General features: G+C 48.8%; 1 protein-coding gene and 1 long non-coding RNA gene across 11 annotated transcripts in view; one reads left to right on the plus strand and one right to left on the minus strand.

Annotated features, from left to right (window-relative positions):
• KDM5C (lysine demethylase 5C) overlaps window positions 1-11,659 on the plus strand; it is a 32,639-nt gene extending 20,980 nt beyond the window's left edge. For 3 of the 8 annotated variants that reach the window (XM_060088016.1, XM_060088021.1, XM_060088015.1), the window contains 13 exons: window positions 82-276; window positions 4,529-4,710; window positions 4,800-4,924; window positions 5,053-5,200; window positions 5,823-5,928; window positions 6,651-7,009; window positions 7,620-7,758; window positions 8,264-8,443; window positions 8,597-8,734; window positions 8,918-9,517; window positions 9,797-9,875; window positions 10,006-10,205; window positions 10,314-11,659. In XM_060088016.1, the coding sequence (XP_059943999.1) occupies window positions 82-276; window positions 4,529-4,710; window positions 4,800-4,924; window positions 5,053-5,200; window positions 5,823-5,928; window positions 6,651-7,009; window positions 7,620-7,758; window positions 8,264-8,443; window positions 8,597-8,734; window positions 8,918-9,517; window positions 9,797-9,875; window positions 10,006-10,205; window positions 10,314-10,673 (2,811 nt within the window). In that variant the 3' untranslated portion in view covers window positions 10,674-11,659. The remainder of the gene's footprint in view (window positions 1-81; window positions 277-4,528; window positions 4,711-4,799; window positions 4,925-5,052; window positions 5,201-5,822; window positions 5,929-6,650; window positions 7,010-7,619; window positions 7,759-8,263; window positions 8,444-8,596; window positions 8,735-8,917; window positions 9,518-9,796; window positions 9,876-10,005; window positions 10,206-10,313) is intronic. The other 5 variants (XM_060088019.1, XM_060088018.1, XM_060088022.1 and 2 more) reach the window with 3 other exon arrangements.
• A 1,214-nt stretch (window positions 11,660-12,873) lies between these two features.
• LOC132482705 (uncharacterized) overlaps window positions 12,874-19,965 on the minus strand; it is a 59,131-nt gene continuing 52,039 nt past the window's right edge. Inside the window, exons 3-4 of one of the 3 annotated variants that reach the window (XR_009530941.1) lie at window positions 17,253-17,398; window positions 12,874-13,030 (exon numbers count right to left, since the gene is read on the minus strand). This is a non-coding gene — a long non-coding RNA (uncharacterized LOC132482705). Of the gene's footprint in view, window positions 13,031-16,402; window positions 16,745-17,189; window positions 17,399-19,965 lie in introns of those variants that run through there. The other 2 variants (XR_009530942.1, XR_009530940.1) reach the window with 2 other exon arrangements.

Consider the following 19,965-nt stretch of genomic DNA (forward strand, 5'->3'; position numbering starts at 1 on the left):
GGAGAAGCAGGACGGTTGTGGGGAGGCTGAGGCACCATCGCCTCCAGACTTGGCCATACTCAACCTTGAACCTGTCCACAGCTGCCAGCTGGGCGCCAGTGCATTGAGCACTACCGCCGGCTCCGAAGATACTGTGTCTTCTCCCATGAGGAACTCATCTGCAAGATGGCTGCCTGTCCAGAGAAGCTGGACCTGAACCTGGCAGCAGCTGTGCATAAGGAGATGTTCATCATGGTGCAGGAGGAGCGGCGTCTACGAAAGGCCCTGCTAGAGAAGGTGGGTGGTGGGGAGAGTGCCCTGGATTGGGTACCCTAGTCTGGCAGAGGTGGCGGGGGAGGAAGAAGTAGAAGATGTAGCCTCTCCTCTTAGGGAGTAGTGAAAAGAACTGGACACAGCTGGATTGGAAACTACAATTCCATTCTCTGCCATTTACTGATAACTGTTAGTAAGTTAATTTACTTCACTGAGCATCAGTATCCCCATCTGAAAAAAAATGGGGATGATAATAGTGCTTATCTTTTGGGATAGTTGAGTGGATTTAAGATGTTTAAGTAAGTGACCCATAGCAGGTGCTGTTATTGCTAATGATGTTATTGCATCATTATTTAAATAACCCAAGACCAACTGACATATGAAACCCCCACTTGCTGGTAAGCTGGATAACCTTTTCAAGTTAGTTAACCTCTCAAAGTCTCACTTTCCCACTCTAAAATGGGGATAAATACCTAACTTGCAGGGTGGTTGTAAAGCTTGAGTAAGGTGATTTATGTCAAAGCATCTATTGCTGCACTTGCAGTGTAGCAGATGCTATTATTGGTAATATTAGTACATGAAGAAAATGATAGAAATATGGAACATTTCTTAAGAAATGCCATTTTATTACACTCATATAGTTTAGTAGCTCAAACTAGGTTAATATTACTGAGTAGAAGGCGGTCTTTAATAGATTTCTCATAACATGTCAGTTTTGTTTGTAGATGAGTGGGACTGCTCTTCATGTAGTTCAGCTGCCTTCTTTTTTTTTAATGCGTACGCGGGCCTCTCACTGTTGTGGCCTCTCCCGTTGCGGAGCACAGGCTCCAGACACGCAGGCTCAGTGGCCATGGCTCACGGGCCTAGCTGCTCTGCGGCATGTGGGATCCTCCCGGACCGGGGCACGAACCCATGTCCCCTGCCTGCATCGGCAGGTGGACTCTCAACCACTGTGCCACCAGGGAAGCCCCAGCTGCCTTCTTAAGCTCCAAACCTGCCCAGTTAGGGAGTTGACTTAGTGAGAGTCCTCCATAGGATTACAAAGGAATGCTGGTCCTGAGGAATCCCTTGCTGGATCCCTTTTCTTAAAATAAGAAAATTGAGGGTAATACTTTCTTATTTTCAAGCTCATTTATAACTTTCCTATGAGCATGGGTTGTAAGGAGAATTGCAGCTATGGTAAGTGTTGGAAGTCTGGGGCCTGTCAGTCTGTGGTGTTAGTTGGTGAGCCCCTGGGCTTTTCTAGGCATCATTTGCTCTCTCTGTTCAGTGCTGTTATTGAATGATCCCTCTGGGGCTGTGCTACACTACAGAAGGAGTCAAAGCAAGGTGGGAAAAGATGTTTCCATCCTAACACTCAGAATTCTCTACACTTGGCCCTTACCTAAGGAGAAGGGTTCTGGACCCCGTAACTTCTGTCAAAGATTCTGTGTGTGTGTTTGAGTCTTTTTCTGGGGAGAGGGCTCATAGCTTGCATCCAGTTCTCAAAGGAGTCCATGATCCAAGAATACCTAGGGGCTTCATCCTTTCAGCAGCATTCTCTGGCTTCATAATCAAAATAGGCTGCGGTTAGATTCTCACTTTGGGCAAGTTACTCTCTCTGAGACTTAGTTTCCTCCTTAGCAAAATGAGACAGGCCTGTGAAATATAGGTATCCTTATCTGAAGATCAGAGCCAATATCAGTAAATATTTTTTGAGCGCCTATTCTTTTTTCCCCTCCTATAGTCATCATGTTGTACATTGGATCCCCCAAACTTACTTATCTTCTAACTGGAAGTTTGTATCCTTTGAGCAGCGTCTCCATATTTTCCCTACCTCCCTAGCCCTTGGCCACCACCATGCTACTGTTTCTTTCTTTTTTCTCTCTCTCTGGCTGCATTGCAAGCCGGTTTGCAGGATCTCAGTTCCCTGACCTGGGATTGAACCCAGGCCTCGGCAGTGAAAGCCCGGAATCCTAACCACTAGGCTACCAGGGAACTCCCACTACTCTGTTTCTATGAGTTTGGCTTTTTTAGATTCCATATATAAGTGATATCCTATAATACTTGTCTTTTTTGTCTGATTTGTTTGACTTAGTATAATGTCCTCAAGGTCTATCCATGTTGTCACAAATGGCAGGATTTATGTCTTATGGCTGAATAATATTCCATTTTATATGTGTATGTATGTATACACACACACACCCCACATATTTATCCATTCATCCACTAATGGACTCCTAAGTTATTTCCATATTTTGGCTATTGTGAATAATGCTGCAGTCAACATGGGAGTGCAGATATCTCCTTGAGATCCTGGTTTCATTTCCTTTGGATATATACCCAGAAGAGGGATTTCCGGATCATATGGTAGTTCTATTTTTAATTTTTTCAGGAACCCTTCATACTGTTTTCCAAAGTGACTGCACCAGTTCGCATTCCCATCTCAGTGCACAAAGGTTCCTTTGTCTCCACATTCTCTCCAACACTTGGTATCTCTTGTCTTTTTGATAATAAGCCATCCTGACAGGTGTGAGGTGATAATTATGGTTTTGATTTGCATTCCCTGATGATTAGTGATGTTGCGCATCTTTTCATGTACCTATTGGCCATTTGTATGTCTTCTTTGGAAAAACGTCTATTCAGGTCCTTTGCCCAATTTTTATTCGGGTTGTTTGGTTCTTTGCTGTTGAGTTGTACGATTCCTTTATATATTTTGGATATTAACCCTTTCGCAGATAGACGGTTTGCGGATATTCTCTCCCATTCCATGGGTTGCCTTTTCATTTTGTTGATAGTTTCTTTTGCTGTGCAGATGCTTTTTAGTTTGATGTAGTCCCACTTATTTATTTTTGCTTTTGTTGCTTGTGCTTTTTAGGTATCATGTACAAGAAATCATTGCTAAGACCAATGTCCAGGAGCATTTTCCCTATATTTTCTTCTAGGAGTTTTATGGTTTCAGGTCTTATTTTTAAGTCTTTAATCCATTTCAAGTTAATTTTTGTGAGTGATATAAGATAAAGGTCCAGTTTCATTTTTCTGCATATGATTATCCAGTTTTCCCAGGACCAGTTATCAAAGAGACTATCCTTTCCCCATTGAGTATTCTTGGCTTCCTTGTCAAATATTAGTTAACTATATATACGAGAGTTTATTTTCGGGCTTAATTCTGGTCCATTGGTCTGTTTTTATGCCATTACCATACTGTTTTGATTACTACAGCTTTGTAATATAGTTTGAAATCAGGAAACTTCATACCTCCCATCTTTGTTTTTCTTTCTCAAGATTACTTTGGCTATTCAGGGCCTTTTGTAGTTCCACTATTCTAAGTGCTAAGATACTTTTCTAAGTCCTTAGTCACTTTACCTTTGTTAATCCTCCTAACAACCCAGTGAGGATAGTACTATTGTCTCCATTTTACAAAGTAGGGAAACTGAAACCCAGAGATGTTTAAATAATTTACTCAATATCAATGCAGCTAGGTTTGTAATGTGCAGTGGACTCATCTTATGAGCAGGATTTGTAATGTGCAGAGCACATTTGTGGCAGAGCGGGATTTGTAATGTACAATGGACTTATGCAGAAGTTAGGTTGGTATAGAAGACAAAAACGTTAGAATCAAAATTTCCCTCTAAAATCCCTAAAATTGCCCATAATGTATAGCATTATATTGTCTTTCAATTACTCCAAGATAGCTGGCTTTTCCTCCATTTTTGGAAGGGATTGCTTTTTCTTCATCTAATCAACAGATAAAGTCATTGGCTTAGGTTTGGAGGCCATGTTTTTTTTGGGGGTGGAAAATGTATCTTTAAACACTGAACACAAGCACATTGAGTTTATTTCTCTAAGTTATAGATGTGTGTGCAGTGTGCTGATAAAGCAGCCAAGCACAGTGCCTGAAACACAGTGGGCGCTGAGTGCCGGGGAGCTAGCATTATTCCCCAGTACATGGCACTTCTCTTGGCCACTTCCACATATTGCCATCTCTCTGGTGCCTTGGTCCACCACTTTCCTCACCTTCTCTCACCCCGAAGGTCCTTTCTGCTGATCTGAATCTTACCTGATTTTTCTCCCTCTCAGCCCACACTGATCTTACCCTGCTTCATGTGATTCCCCCAGCTTTGAGAGTTTGGACTTCACGAAGGCAGTGTGCTCTGTGGAGTTTTGTCTCCCCCACAGCTCTTAGCACAGATTTGAGTCTAATGTGGGGCTCAGTGATTCTACTGTGGGGCTCAGTGGTGGCTGAGTTAGGGGTTTCTGCAGCCCTCTTCTTGTTCTATATAATGATCACCCCCAGGGCATCACGGAAGCTGAGCGAGAGGCTTTTGAGCTGCTCCCGGATGATGAGCGCCAGTGCATCAAGTGCAAGACGACATGCTTTCTATCAGCCCTAGCCTGCTATGACTGCCCAGACGGCCTTGTCTGCCTTTCCCACATCAATGACCTCTGCAAGTGCTCCAGTAGCCGGCAGTACCTGCGGTGAGCAGGGGGCCTACCTGGGGGAAGTGGGCTGAGGAGGGGGATGCAGGACTGGGCCAGATGTGCTCTTCCCTGCCCTCTTCCTCCAGATATCGGTACACCTTGGATGAGCTCCCTGCCATGCTCCATAAGCTGAAGGTCCGGGCTGAGTCCTTTGACACCTGGGCCAACAAAGTGCGAGTGGCCCTGGAGGTGGAGGATGGGCGGAAGCGCAGTGAGTGATGGGGGGACGGAGGGACTCCACAGGCAAGTTCTATTCCCTTTTCTTCTGTACTCCCCCACCCCCTTCCTCTGCCCTTACTCAATACTGCCTACTCCTTGCTGCTCTCATTCTCTCTCCAGGCCTTGAAGAGCTGAGGGCACTAGAGTCTGAGGCCCGTGAGCGGAGATTTCCTAACAGTGAGCTGCTGCAGCGACTAAAGAACTGCCTGAGCGAGGCAGAGGCTTGCGTGTCCCGGGCTCTGGGGCTGGTCAGCGGCCAGGAAGCTGGGTATGGCAGCATGAGGTGTTGGGCACAGGTAGCCTGCTGAGGAGCCAGCACCTAGGAGAGGGACTATGGCAGGGGGAGGGGTGGACTCTGAGTACCATTAGGCAGATGACATCAGCAGGAAGCTGACAAGCACTGCAGTTGGAGGCGTTGGGGAGGGCAGGGAGGCCAGGCAGCTAGAATGGAGGGGAGCGCCTCAGTGCTAAGAAAGCTAGGAATGTTTCTTTTTATCAGTACCTGAAGGTACTGATTTCAGACAGGCCGAGGGATTTTGTGGGCAGGGAGGTGTTGTGGGAGGTTTAGGGACAAGAAAAGGACACAGAAGCATAAACTGATCATAGAGTTCACAGTAGAAGATGGATTAAAATTATCCAGCTTCTGTTACCATCAATTTCTCAGCTTCCCCCACCAAATATATACTATATTCCTCTCTTCTAATTCTTTCCCCCCATCATATGAACTTGCATGTATCTTAAAACCCTCCCCCTAACCTGGGCATTTGTGGGGAACTGTGAAGTATGAGAGGTCAAGTGGGCAGGGATGAGGAAAGGTGTTGGGCCTTAGCACAGAGATGGAGGGAGGGGACTGGGTTTGGACTTGAAACCCTACACGTGAAACTCCATAGCCCCTACAGGGTGGCTGGTCTACAGATGACCCTGGCTGAGCTCCGGACCTTTCTGGACCAGATGAACAACCTGCCTTGTGCCATGCACCAGATTGGGGATGTCAAGGTGAGGAAGGGTGGACTTGAAGTGCTGCTGAGGGATCGGCGGGGGGATTGGGGGACCTGAGCAGCAGGCCATTCTTGGCTTCTTTCAAAAGTTGCAAGTATTTGGGCAAGACAGGATGCACGTGTGAGAATAACGGGAGGGTAGGAGGCAACGGGTTTTTAGCCAATTGCCTCTTAGAAATGGGATTTGAGGGGCAGGTGACAAGGGTACAGGTACAGGATGCATAGTCAAGGGAAGGTTTCCTGGTGGAGGTGGAAGAGGAGAAAGGAAGTAACAAGGATGTTTGTGGGCCTGGAAAGCTGAGTCAAGTTCAGGAAGGTAGAGGAGTGGGATGGAGAGGGCAGTGGACACCAGTATGAGTGTAGAGATTGTGAGAAGGCCAAGCATAGCAGAGCATTTTTAGGACAGAGGGTCTCTTGATACTACACATCAAAATCCTCTGGGGACTTAAATAAAGCACAGGCTCCTGACCAACCCCTATTAAGAATCTCAAGGAGTGGACCCAGATATCTGCATTTTAACAGATGCCACAGGGTATTCTATCGGGCAGTGAGTGTTGGGAACCACTGCTTAGGGCCTGGCAAAGGAAGAGAGCCCAGCCCGTGCTAGGCTGTCCTCGCAATTACTGGAGGGTAAGAAGGTAGGTAGGGCAGGGGTATGTGGTGGTGGGACTTCTGTGTGAGCCCTGCTGAGGAGTTTGTTCTTTATCTGTGTTCTGGTAGGGTATTCTGGAACAGGTGGAAGCCTACCAGGTTGAAGCCCGTGAGGCCCTGGCCTCATTGCCCTCCAGTCCGGGGCTCCTGCAGTCCCTGCTGGAGAGAGGGCGGCAGCTGGGGGTGGAGGTACCTGAGGCCCAGCAGCTCCAGCGGCAGGTGGAACAGGCGCGATGGCTGGATGAGATGAAACGCACACTGGCCCCCTCAGCCCGAAGGGGCACCCTGGCTGTCATGCGGGGACTGTTGGTCGCGGGTGCCAGTGTAGCCCCTAGCCCTGCTGTGGACAAGGCCCGAGCTGAACTGCAGGAGCTACTGACCATTGCTGAACGCTGGGAGGAGAAGGCCCATCTCTGCCTGGAGGCCAGGTGGGTCTAGCTTCTTCCCCTCCCCGTTCTACCGCAACCTTCAAAGTTCAGCAGAGAAGCTGAAGATGAGTCCCATGGGTGGCCTTGGGCACCAGACTCCTGTGTTGGTGTATTGACTATCCTCGCCTTTTTTGTTTCCTATCTTTTTTTTTTTTAAACTCCGTAGTACACGTAGAGGCAGAGATAGTCTTACGGAGAAGCAGAGATGGACAGATACAGAGCTATATAGAGGACTAGCTCCACAGGCTGACGTGTGCACACACTCACAAGCACAAGTACCAAAAGGCAGATGGACAGGTGTCAGTAGAAAGACACCATGCAGGGGACAATCTGACAAACTGCAGCACCAGGTTAATACTGCAGGTTGTGTGTGTAGGCACTGCCAGCAGGCTGACAGACTGGTGGACAAGCAGAGGCATGAAGGTATGGCAGAAGTTGGGTGCGTGCAATCTGGAGCAAGCAGGGACTGACAGCCGTGCATAGGCAAAATACAAGCAAATAGGCCCAAGCAGCAGCCCCAGGGGCTCATACCGCTGTATCTGGAAGTCAGGCTGGGCTTCTGGTCAGGCAGACCACCCCACACTGAGGCCTCTCTTTTCCCTACCTTTAGGCAGAAGCATCCACCAGCCACGCTTGAGGCCATAATTCATGAGGCAGAAAACATCCCTGTTCACCTGCCCAACATCCAGGCTCTCAAGGAGGCTCTTGCTAAGGCCCGGGCCTGGATTGCTGATGTGGACGAGATCCAAGTGAGGACCCTGTTGCCCCCCCACCCCCCGCCCTCCACCGCCCCGTTCACCCGACACCTTCAGTCCAGCTGGGAGAGATGGCATACATTGCGTTGTGCTGGGTTGAGTTGGGTTGGCTAGAGAGAGGAAGGGGTCATAGCACATCGTGAGGAGGCAAAACGTGCTTGGTGAGAGCATTGTGAAGAAAGGTTGCAAGGCTGGCCTGAGGGAAGATAGGATGCTGGTTAGGATGAGAATGGTGGGGGGCAGGGAGGATAGAAGAGGCAAACCACAACAAAATAACTAGTCTGGTGGTCCTGGGGACTGACTGGATATCCAGAGGCTGAGCCAATGGATATAGGAGTTGTAGGAGAGAGCCAGGTGGGTGTGCCTTCCTTAGGATGATCCCTGTTTTTTCTGCCTCAAGACTGTGATTCCAGTCTGTCTTCCCAGCTCAGGGCCAGGCGCAGAGTAGCATCATAGATGTTGGCAAGTTGAAATGAGCTTTCTCTTGCCCCTGTCCCAGAATGGTGATCACTACCCCTGCCTGGATGACTTGGAGGGCCTGGTGGCTGTTGGCCGGGACCTACCTGTGGGGTTGGAGGAGCTGAGACAGCTAGAGCTGCAGGTACTGACGGCGCACTCCTGGAGGGAGAAGGCCTCCAAGACCTTTCTCAAGAAGAATTCTTGCTACACTCTGCTGGAGGTGAGGCCTAGGACCCTGACCCACAGCCTCTCCTGCCTCTGGCCCAGCTGTTGTGAGACAGCTCATATGAGTGGGGCTTTGGGGGTGCTGGGCAGGGGAGGGAGCGGGTGGGAGGGGAAGCCTGGACATTCCTCCTTTGTCTCCTTGCCTCAGGTGCTCTGCCCGTGTGCAGACGCCGGCTCAGACAGCACCAAGCGCAGCCGGTGGATGGAGAAGGAGCTGGGGTTGTACAAATCTGACACAGAGTTGCTGGGGCTGTCTGCGCAGGACCTCAGGGACCCAGGCTCTGTGGTAAGGAGCTTGGGCCCAGATGGGGAGAAGAGCCTGGTGACAGGAGTGGCTGAGCCAGGTGGCCATGAGCAGACCACTTGCTCCCTGGGCCCCAGTTCTCTTGGTTTGGGAGTGGGGTATTCATGGTGCCAGAGAAGGAGGGTTGGGGTGCTGACCTCTCCTCCCCTGTCCTGGGCACGGCAGATCGTGGCCTTCAAGGAGGGGGAACAGAAGGAGAAGGAGGGAATTCTGCAGCTGCGTCGCACCAACTCCGCCAAGCCCAGTCCACTGGCATCATCGACCACAGCTTCCTCTGCAACCTCCATCTGTGTGTGTGGGCAGGTGCCAGCCGGGGTGGGAGCTCTGCAGTGTGACCTGTGTCAGGACTGGTTCCATGGGCGATGTGTGTCGGTACCCCGCCTCCTCAGTTCCCCAAGGCCCAGTCCCACCTCATCCCCACTGCTGGCCTGGTGGGAGTGGGACACCAAATTCTTGTGTCCGCTGTGCATGCGCTCACGGCGCCCACGCCTGGAGACCATCCTGGCACTGCTGGTGGCGCTGCAGAGACTGCCTGTGCGGCTGCCTGAGGGTGAGGCCCTGCAGTGCCTCACAGAGAGGGCCATCAGCTGGCAAGGCCGTGCCAGGCAGGCTCTGGCCTCTGAGGATGTGACTGCTGTGTTGGGACGGCTGGCCGAGCTTCGCCAGCGGCTGCAGGCTGAACCCAGGCCCGAGGAGCCCCCTACCTACCCTTCAGCCCCTGCCTCTGACCCTCTCAGAGAAGGCAGTGGCAAGGATATGCCTAAGGTGAGCTGCACAGCCCAGCTCTTTCGCCCTCAAATTCCTGTCTCCTAGCCCTCACCCTTACTTAGGCTCCAGCCCTGTCCCTGCTCTCTGATTTTTGGTCTCCTTTGGCCTGGCCTCCCTGCCCCATTCTGCCTCCTCTCCAGATCCCTGCAATGCTCCATGCCGGCAGCCTGTGTCTGCCCTCCTCCCGGAGGTGGAGGGTCCCAAGTCTGAGGTTGTGGGGAAGCAATCGGGCCTGGTTCTTCAGTTACCGCTACCTGTCCTTGCTCTCTTCGGCAGGTGCAGGGGTTGCTGGAGAATGGAGACAGCATGACCAGTCCTGAGAAGGTAGCCCCGGGGGAGGGCTCAGGTAAGAGAGGTAGGTTTAGGTGTGGGTAGGCTGTTTATTGGATCTCACCAGAGTGACCCACGTGGTCCTCGGCTTGTCGTGGGGGGGGGGGTACGACCGGGAGCAGCCTCTAACCCAGCTTGTCCCTGCAACCCCTCAGACCTGGAGCTGCTGTCCTCGCTGTTGCCACAGTTGACTGGCCCTGTGTTGGAGCTGCCTGAGGCAACCCGGGCCCCCCTGGAGGAGCTCATGTTGGAGGGGGATCTGCTTGAGGTGACCCTGGATGAGAACCACAGCATCTGGCAGCTGCTGCAGGCTGGGCAGCCTCCAAACCTGGAGCGGATCCGCACACTTCTGGAGGTGAGGAGAGGAGGGATCATGGGCAGGGATGGGAGGTCAGGCCAAGCAGGCAGGGAGCCCAGGCCTGACCACTGTCGCACACCTCTCTTTGCCCATTGGTGTTCACAGCTGGAGAAGGCAGAGCGCCATGGGAGCCGAGCACGGGGCCGGGCGCTGGAGAGGCGGCGGCGGCGGAAGGTGGATCGGGGTGGGGAGGGCGATGACCCAGCCCGAGAGGAGCTAGAGCCAAAGAGGGTACGGAGCTCAGGGCCAGAGGCCGAGGAGGCCCAGGAGGAGGAGGAGCTGGAGGAGGAGACTGGGGGTGAGGGCCCACCCCTGCCCACCACTGACAGCCCCGGCACCCAGGAGAACCAGAATGGCTTGGAGCCGGCACTAGGGGCCAGTTCAGGCTCCTCGGCCCCTTTCTCCACTTTGACTCCCCGGCTGCACGTGCCCTGCCCGCAGCAGTCGCCTCAGCAACAATTGTGACAGCGGCTGAGCCTAGCACAGACCCCAACAGAGACCCCTTGGCCTCAAGGATCCTCTTTCTGACCATCAGGCCTGCTTCTTGGGAGGTGGGCGAGTAGGGGGGATGGCCACCCCCCCACCCCAGCCCATCCCCGAGTCCCTTGACTTTTATATTCTGACTCCAAGGTATTGTTCAGACCTCAGCTCCTGGGGGCCGGCCCCTGGAGTCCCCCTCCCTGGTAGCCTCTAACCAGCATTCCCAGACACCTGAGGCAGATAGACAGATGGGCAGGTGGGCAGGGAGGTGGCTGGGGCTGGGCCGGCACCATTCCAGAGACACGGCCAGTGCATATGCAAACTGGGGGAATCTCCTCTCCCTTCTCTCCCCAGTTGTGGCCCTCGCCAGGCCATGCTACACTAACCTCACCTCCCCCTCTCACTCTTTCTCCTCCTTCCCCCCTTCTCCTGCCTCCCTCCTCCCTTTGCCTCCTTCTCCTCCCTTCCCCTGACTGTTCCACCCAGGAGGAGGAAACTTCACATAGCTGTGCTCACAGTTTTTTATTTTAAGTGAATTCGGTTGGGGAGCTGAGCAGGGCTCCCTGTGATCTGAAGAAAGCTTTTGGTGCTTGTCCTCACTACCACCTTGATCTTCCCTCCATGTCCTGCCCTGTCTCCTTTCCTCCTCCTGGGTTCATGTTGTAATAAAAGAAGATTGTTGGTGTGTAATTAGTTTGTTCAAAAGAAAAAAAAAAAAAGCAAAACAAGAAACTTGGTTCCAACTGAAGCCTATTTTAATTTTATTTTATTATTTTCCTCTTGTTAGAAATAAAACCCTTAGCAACGTTTTTTGGAAACATGTTTCTGAAGTGCATTTCTCTTTGGTGGGGGAGAACAGTGTCTCCATTACCTGTCAGTGGAGAACATTTTCGTCATTCCAAAAGGAAGCTCCACGCTCCTTAAGCATCACCCTTCTCCCTGGTCCCCCACTCCTAGGCTACCACCTAATCTATATAGATTTGCCTGTTTTGGACATTTTATATAAATGGAGTCATACAATATGTGATCCTTTGTGACTGTGCTCTTTCACTTAGCATAATGGTTTCAAGGCGAGTTCACTTTTAAATACAGATTTTTTTTCCCCCTCCTGGGACCCAGAGTCTTTAAAATGAGGGTGGCTAGGGTTTCTAAAATCAGAGACCATAACCAGAATTAGTGTTTTTATGGGGGTTTGCATGCATCTGTTTTACTGGCAAGAAGACATTGCATCAGATTCAGAAAGGGATCCTTGTCCCTCCAAAGGCTAAGAACCACTCTGCAGTCCTTAATGTGTGTTCAGAGTCTGCTCATGATAGGATACAGAGGAGGAAGCAAAAGCACTGATGCCCTGCTAAGCCAGCCCACCAGCTTCCCGTCATGCCGGGCTCTGCAAGGGCTTTCCTTTCTCTCAAGGCGTTGCACAGAGGCCTTAAAGGCTGATAGCCAGGCCCTGATGCCCCAGTACACTGTCATTCCCCTTTCTCATCTGAATGCTCAGTGGGTTCATTTTGCTGCTCTTCTTCCCCCTTCTCAGGGTTTCCAGTTAATGGGAGCCTAGTGGTGAGTGAGAAAGCTCACCCACTTCTAGCAGCTTTGATTGCTGGGGCATTTGATGGGCTTTGATTTAATTTCTGGCTCAGCCCTGCCTCCTTCAGTCGTCCGGCCAGGAGCCACTGGGCTGTGCAAGTAAGGGGAGGCAGGGGCCAGTGGATACCCCTGTCCACGGGGAAAGGCTTGTCTTTTGTTTGTCCACCTGTATGGAACTGAGCATGAAAAGAAGGTTGGAGACCACCTCAGAGGAGACTGGGATATGAGAGCTGGGACAGGGACAGGAAGGGGTTCAGTCTTGGCGCTGCATTACCACTCCCACCCCGAGGCAGTCCCCAGAAGACGTGGCCTCACAGGAGAGGAAGAGGGTGCCTACGACCTACAGCAGCTCCCAGGCTCAAGAACTAGGCCCAGGCTAAGGTCCTCCAGAGTGAGGGGCTCACTGGTTTCCAGACAGCATTTCCCATCTTTGCACCGTCCTGCCCCATCTCTCACAGTGATGTGCATCCCAGGAGCTCTGCAGGAGTGGTGCTGGCCACCATCCTGTAAGACCCAGATGAAATGTGACATCTTCCAGAGAGCCTGCTCTGGGTGCAGATCTGTCCCCCCTCCCCAGATACTCACCTAGGAAGGGAGGAGTGACTGCCTTGGGAGGGCCCAGATGAGTGGGAGATGGGGAGAGGAGAGAGGATTGGGGGAGCACAGTATCTTCACCTCATTTCCTACTGTAGAGACACTGCCTTGCTGCTGCATTCTCCCAGAGGCTGCCATATCCCTCAGAATGGCTCCTGAGTCTGCAGGTGACACAGGGATGAGAAGACACATCATTTCCTCTAAGGATTTGCCCCAAACCCTTCCCCCTCCCTAGTGCCCCCACTGTGCCTTAGGTGGTGCCTGAAACACTCTCCCACCCCCAGGTTCCCGTACTGGGAGTTCCTAGAGGGAAGGCAAGGCCCAGGCCTGAGTCCTCTGCCTCCACTTCCAGTCAGGGGCCTGCAGTCTGGGCTCAGAAGGAGGGAGACAGAAACAGCAGTTGGAGTCTCACTCTGTTCCCTTTGCAGTGCATAAAGCTCATTGGTAAGGGCGCTAGCTACCCCAGGGGAGTGGGGCCTGGGGTCTGAGGTCCATGGTCACTAGGGCCCTGAAGGGGTAGACACTGACCATGCTTCCCAGAAGCCCTGAAATTGTAATGATGGAAGAAAAGGGATTTGGGGACAGACAGATGGATTCCCTGCCCCTGGGGCACACGCATTCCAGGAAAAGGAGGGGAAAAGCCTCTTGTGAACTCCTTTCTGGGTGCCAAGCTCCACGTGAGATATTTCACAAAGTCCTTGTCAGGTAACACAGGAAACAGACTCTACGAAGAACACGTCTAGCTCAGGCAATATCAGCCTGGCAGAGCTGGGATTCCCGTTAAATCTCTGTGAACCTACAGCCTGTGCTGCATGACAGAAGGGGTCCAAAGTAATCAGTCTGCCCCCAGGACATAATTCATAGCAGGGGTTCAATGTTGCTCTCTGCTATTGGCAGATGGGACCTCAGCAGTGCTATAGCCAGATTGGCCTTGGTAGGTAGAAGTCCATATGCTGAACTTGTATATAACCTCCATGCCTGCCTGTATTAGTTATGTATTACTGCATAACAAATTACTTCAAAACAATGGCTTAAAACAATGACATTTATCTCACAGTTCCTGTAGGTCAGGAATCTGGGTACATCTTAGCTGGGTTTCTGTTTCAGGCTCTCTCACAGGCTGCAATCAAGGTGTCAGCTGGGGCTGCATTTGTCCCAAGGCTCGACTGGGGAAGGATCTGCTTCCAAGCTCAGCGCGTGGCTGTTGACAGGACTTAGTTCCTTGTGGGTTGTTGGACTGAGGGCCTCAGTTTCTTGCCAACTGTTGGCTGGAGGCCATCCTGTTTCCTTGCCATGTGGACTTTTCCACAGGCCAACTCACAACATGGCTACTTGTTTCAACAGAGTTGATCAAGTGAGACGAAACGGGGGTGTGTGTGTGGGGGGACATGGGGAGAAAATTGTGCACATGGAAGATGGAAGTCACAGTCTTTATAACCTAGTCTCAGAAGTGACATCCCACCACTTTTGCAATATTCCACTCACCAGAAGTAAGTAAGTCACCAGATCCAGACCACACTCGGGAGGGGATTACACAAGGATGTGAATACTAGGAGGTGGGGATCATTGGGGGCCATATTGGAGACTACTATAGTTTGTCCTCTGGCCCCCAATGATTCACGTCCCTTCCACGTGCAAAATACATTCACCCCTTTCCAAGGTCTGAAAAAGTCTCACTCCATTACAGCATTGCCTCAAAGTCCAGAATCTCATCTAAATCAGGTCCAGGTGTGAATGAGACTCCTTCAGTGTATTCCTTAAGTATGGGTCCTTAAGTTCTATTTGTTTTCCACCAGTAGATCTGTGAAACTCAAGAGACAAGTTATCTGTCCCCGACACACCCAACATACGATGGTGCAACAGACACTGGATACTGCTACGGACATTCCATTTCTTTTTTTTTTCTTAATTTTATTTATTTTTGGCTGTGTTGGGTTTTTGCTGTGCACAGGCTTTCTCTAGTTGTGGAGAGCGGGGGCTACTCTTCGTTGCGGTGTGCGGGCTTCTCATTGCAGTGGCTTCTCTTGTTGCAGAGCACGGGCTCTAGGCGCTCAGGCTTCAGTAGTTGCAGCACAGTCTCAGTAGTTGCGGCGCGCGGTCCCTAGAGCGTGCAGGCTTCAGTAGCTGCGGCACATGGGCTCAGTAGTTGCAGTGCATACGCTCAGTAGTTGTGGTGCACGGGCTTAGTTGCTCTGTGGCACGTGGGATCTTCCCAGACCAGGGATCGAACCTATGTCCCCTGCATTGGCAGGCAGATTCTTAACCACTGCACCACCAGGGAAGTCCCATTCCATTTAAAAAACGGGAAACGGGAGACATAAAGGAGTCACTGGTCTATAGCAATTGTGAAATCCCGCTGGGCACGTGGAAGTTCCTGGATTAGGTTTCAAGGCCTGGGAATAATTCTCCATGGCTCTTGGCTCTGCTTTCTGGGCTCTTGGTCCCATCCTCTGTGCCTTTCTTCCCTTTTCATGAAAGGTATCACATATTTGCGGCTGAGCAGTTTCCCCAGTCTGCTTCCTGCCAGTAAAATGTTGGGGGTCCAATGCTTTCATTTTGTACTGTCTCTGTAATCAGTTGCCACTGACAAATGGTTCCAATAGTGGGGCTTGGTGTGCCTCTGCTGTCGGTAGGTTGGGCACTCAGCAGTTGTTATAGCCAGACTGGCCTTGGTGAAAGTCTATATTATAGAGCCCGTGCCTAAACTCCACGCATGCTGCCATGGCCATTTTGTTCAGGAGTCCATTGGGTAAGGAACTGAGGTTGGCTGACATCCATAGGACAGGACATCTTGTCCAACTCATTGAGATCTTTCTCCATAGTGGATGCTCTCTGGTGCTCATTTATGTGCGACGTGACTATCTTCACACTCTGTGCCCATTCCAAAAGGGACATCCATATGCCTCTTCCCAAGACCTCCTCCTTGAACAATATTTCAATCCTATTCTTTCCAAGTCCTTGACCACCTAGCCAAATCATTACTAACTACTCACGAATCAGTGGTATCTACACCTCTAACCATCTATGCAATCAGGCAGTGAGAATTTCCCTTCCCATTGTCCCCAGGATCAACCCTAAGTGGGGCTATCACACTGCAGCTAGACATGTCCAGCTGGTGCCAGCATATTATGCAAAGCCATCTGTGAACCAAGCTTGGATATTGTGCCTCTGAGTCACCTGGTCACAGGGAACGCCCCATGAGACTCAGGTGTGAGAAAGGGACGGTAGTGCAGCCAGTGGGAGTATGAGCCACCTGCTCAGGCAGCTTACTCTATTTGGTGGCAGAGTGCTGCTGCACATAGACAACCACATGGCTTGATGGGACCATTAACACATGTTGCCATGGCAGCTCAGCTTGCACAGGTCACATGGTGTCCTGTGTCCAGGCATTCATTCACAAAATAGATCCGTTTTTCCATTTTTATCTTTCTCTGTGTCTGGGATTCCTATTATCACAATGTGGCCGCTTCTAACATTACCCCCCCCCACCACCCCATTTCTTTAGTTTTTTAAAAAATATTTTATATCTCTTTATTCTTATCTGTTGATTTCTAGAAGAGATCCTCAGTCTGATCTTTCCACTCACTACTTTGTTCTTCATACGTAGCTCTCCTACCCTTTATGCCATCTATACCATGTGTATTCCCATAATGTGTCCAGGAACCAGCAAACCACAGGATGGGATTTGCGATCCCGTGAGCCCAATATGAGAAGGACTCAGGCTGACTCTTCACGCATGCTTTATCCCTCTCTGACTGGTGGACCATGGTGATGTCTAGGTCACAGGGGATTAACTCAGAACCAGTATCCAGTCTATTTCAAAAGGTCTGGGTATTTCCCTGTCCCCAAGGCACAGTTACATTGGCTGCAGGTTCCTGTGGGAAAAGCAAGGAGGGAGAGTTCACCATACACCCTTGTGAAAGGTGTAGTAAGTAGACCCTCCCCTTCATTCAAGGGGCTCCAGTCCGTGAACTGGGGGAGAGGCTGGGACTCTACATTTTGGGGACTAGATCGAGCCTCAATTTGCTAGACTAGATTTTTTTGGTTACATAAATCAAGTAGGACCTTATTAGGCTGTCCATCTATTTGGCCCTAGAGTAACCACGTTTAATTAGCCACCACTATAGATCCCCACAGGTCAAATCACCATTCTGATTACTGCTATGGCTCTGCTATGCATTATAGGAATCAGACGCAACTTGTCTCTGAAGGTGATCCTATCATCCCCATCTCTCACCATGGCCCCAAATTACAGGAAAAAAAAAAAAACCCCACTGCAATGTTTTTTAAGGAGGCAACATTTATGTATTAGTTAAGGTAAAGTTAGCTTCCGGGACAGAAAAAAAATCTGTGAAATTTAAGACAATAAAATTTACTTCTTACTCCTGCAATCTTCCAAAACAGTTGTTAATAGCTGGGCTGCCCTCTTCTAAGTGGTGATTCAGGGTCCTAGGCACCTTCTGTGTAGATGGTCTGCCATCTTCAAAACGTGGTCGCCATTGTACTATTGTCATCTCCATCTCAGCCAACTAGAAGAAGAAAAGACCACGTGGGAGGTTTTAATGAGCTAGGCTTAGTTGTAGTGTACATCACTTCTGCTCACATTCCATTAGCTAGAACTCAGACAGTGGTCATATTCAACCACAAGGGGTGCTGGAAAATGTAATCTGAATTTGTCCCAAACAGGAAGAGGAAACAGGCTTAGTGACCACCTAGCTAGTCTCTGCCACACCTCATAATGCGTTTCTCAAAGCCTTTGTGAAAGGAGTGTCCACATAGTTAGAGGGTGAGTTAAATGGGTTACACATGATGAACTGATTCCAACACTCTTACCACTCTAAACGTTTGGAAGGCAGCTATGCTCACCACTATACCACCAGTGCCACTAGCATTTGGACTCCTCCCTCTACCTTGTACATCTGGCATCTTAACTTCAATTAACATAGGCTACTGTTGAGCCCAGGTTTCAATCAATCAATAGGACAAATCTTAGAAATACTCCTAGCTGCTTCAGCTAACACAGTACATTCAGGAATGCTGATAAGTGAACCCATACTGAAAAGTTTGGCCCTACCAAAACCAGATTAAGACATCACAAGAAAATTATAGACCAATATCCCGTATGAATACAGATGCAAAAATCCTCAACAAAATACTAGCAAACAGAATCCAACAGCATATTAAACAGATTATACACCATGATCCAGTGGGATTTATTCCAGGAATGCAAGAGTGGTTCAACATCAGAAAATCAATCAAGGTTACACATCACATTAATAGAACAAAGGAAAAAAACCTATGTGATCATCTCAATTGATGCAGAAAAGGCATTTCAGATGCAGAAAAGGCTTAGAGCTAATAAATTCAGCAAAGCTGCAAGGAACAAGACCAACACATAAAAATCAGCTGGGTTTTAAAATGAAATTGAGAGCAATTCCATTTACAATAGCATCTAAAAGAAATATCTAGGAATAAATTTAACCAAGGAGGCAAAAGACTTGTGTATTGAAAACTATAAACTATGGCTGAAAGAAATTAAAGGAGACCTAAATAAATGGAAAGACGTCCTGTGTTCATGGATTGGAAGATTTTTTATTAAGATGTCAATACAACCCAAAGCAACCTACAGATTCAGCAAAATCTCTATCAAAATTCCAACAGCATTTTTGCAGAAATGTGGAAATGCCAATCCTCAAATTCATATGGAATTTCAAGGGGCCCTCAATAGTCAAAACAATCTTGAAACAAAAAAGTCAAATGGCCAAGTGGTTTTTGATTAAGGTGCCAAGTCCATTCAATGGGATAAGGACAGTCTCTTCAACAGATGGCGCTGGTGCAACGGGATTTTTACATGCAAAAGAATGAAGTTGGACGCCTACTTCATACCATATACTATTAATTCAAAATGGATCGACAACCTAAATACAAGAGCTAAAACCATAAAACTCTTAGAAGAAAACATAGGGGTAAATTTTCATGACCTTGGACTTGGCAACAGGTTCTTAAATGTGATACCAAAAGCACAAGCAGCAAGAAGACAAATAGATAAATTGGACTTCATAAAAATAAAAACTTTTGTGCATCAAAGGACAATATCAAGAGGATAATATCAAGAAAATGAAAAGGCAATCTATAGAATGGAAGAAAATATTTGCAAATCTTATCTGATAAGGGTTTAATATCCATAATATATAAAGAATTCCTACAACTCAACAACAAAAAGACTAACAACCCAATTTAAAAATGGGCAAAGGACTTGAATAGACATTTCTCCAAAGGAGATATATAAATAACCGATAAGCACATGAAAAGTTGCCCAACATCATTAGTTATTATGGATAGGGAAATCAAAACACAATGAGATAATATTTCACAGCCACTAGGATGGCCATAATCATCATCATCATCAGAAAATAACATCGGAGAGGATGTGGAGAAATTGGAACCTTTGTACATTGCTGGTGGGAATGTAAAATGATGCAGCCATTGTGTAAAAGCAGCCTGGCAGTTCCTCAAAAAGCTAAAGACAATTACCATATGACCCAGCAATTCCACTCCTAGGTATATACTCAAGAGAATCGAAAACAGGGACTCAAAAAGATATCTGTACACCAATATTCATTCACTGTAATTCACAATAGCCAAAAGGTGGAAATGACCCAAGTGTTCATCAACAGATGAACAGATAAACAAAATGTAGTACATACAAATACTGAAATATTGTTCAGCCATAAAAAGGAATGAAGTTCAGACTTGCTATCACATGGATGAACCCTGGAAATATTATTCTAGGGGAAATAATCCAAACAAAAAAGGACAAATATTTTAAGGTTCCACTTATATGAAATATCTAGAATAGGCAAATTTATACAGACAGAAAGTAGGTTAAATGTTACCAGGAGCTAGGGGCAGGAGTTACTGCTTAATGGGTGCCTGCTTGGGGTGATAAAAAAAAGTTTTGGAATCGGATAATGGTGATGGTCGCACAACATTGTGAATATAATTAATGCCACCTAATTGTACACTTGAAAAGGGTTAAAATGGCAAATTTTGTTATATATATATTACCACAATAAAAAACGTTTGGCCCAATCTA

Source organism: Mesoplodon densirostris, chromosome X (assembly GCF_025265405.1).
Source record: "Mesoplodon densirostris isolate mMesDen1 chromosome X, mMesDen1 primary haplotype, whole genome shotgun sequence".
Classification (NCBI taxonomy): domain Eukaryota; kingdom Metazoa; phylum Chordata; class Mammalia; order Artiodactyla; family Ziphiidae; genus Mesoplodon; species Mesoplodon densirostris.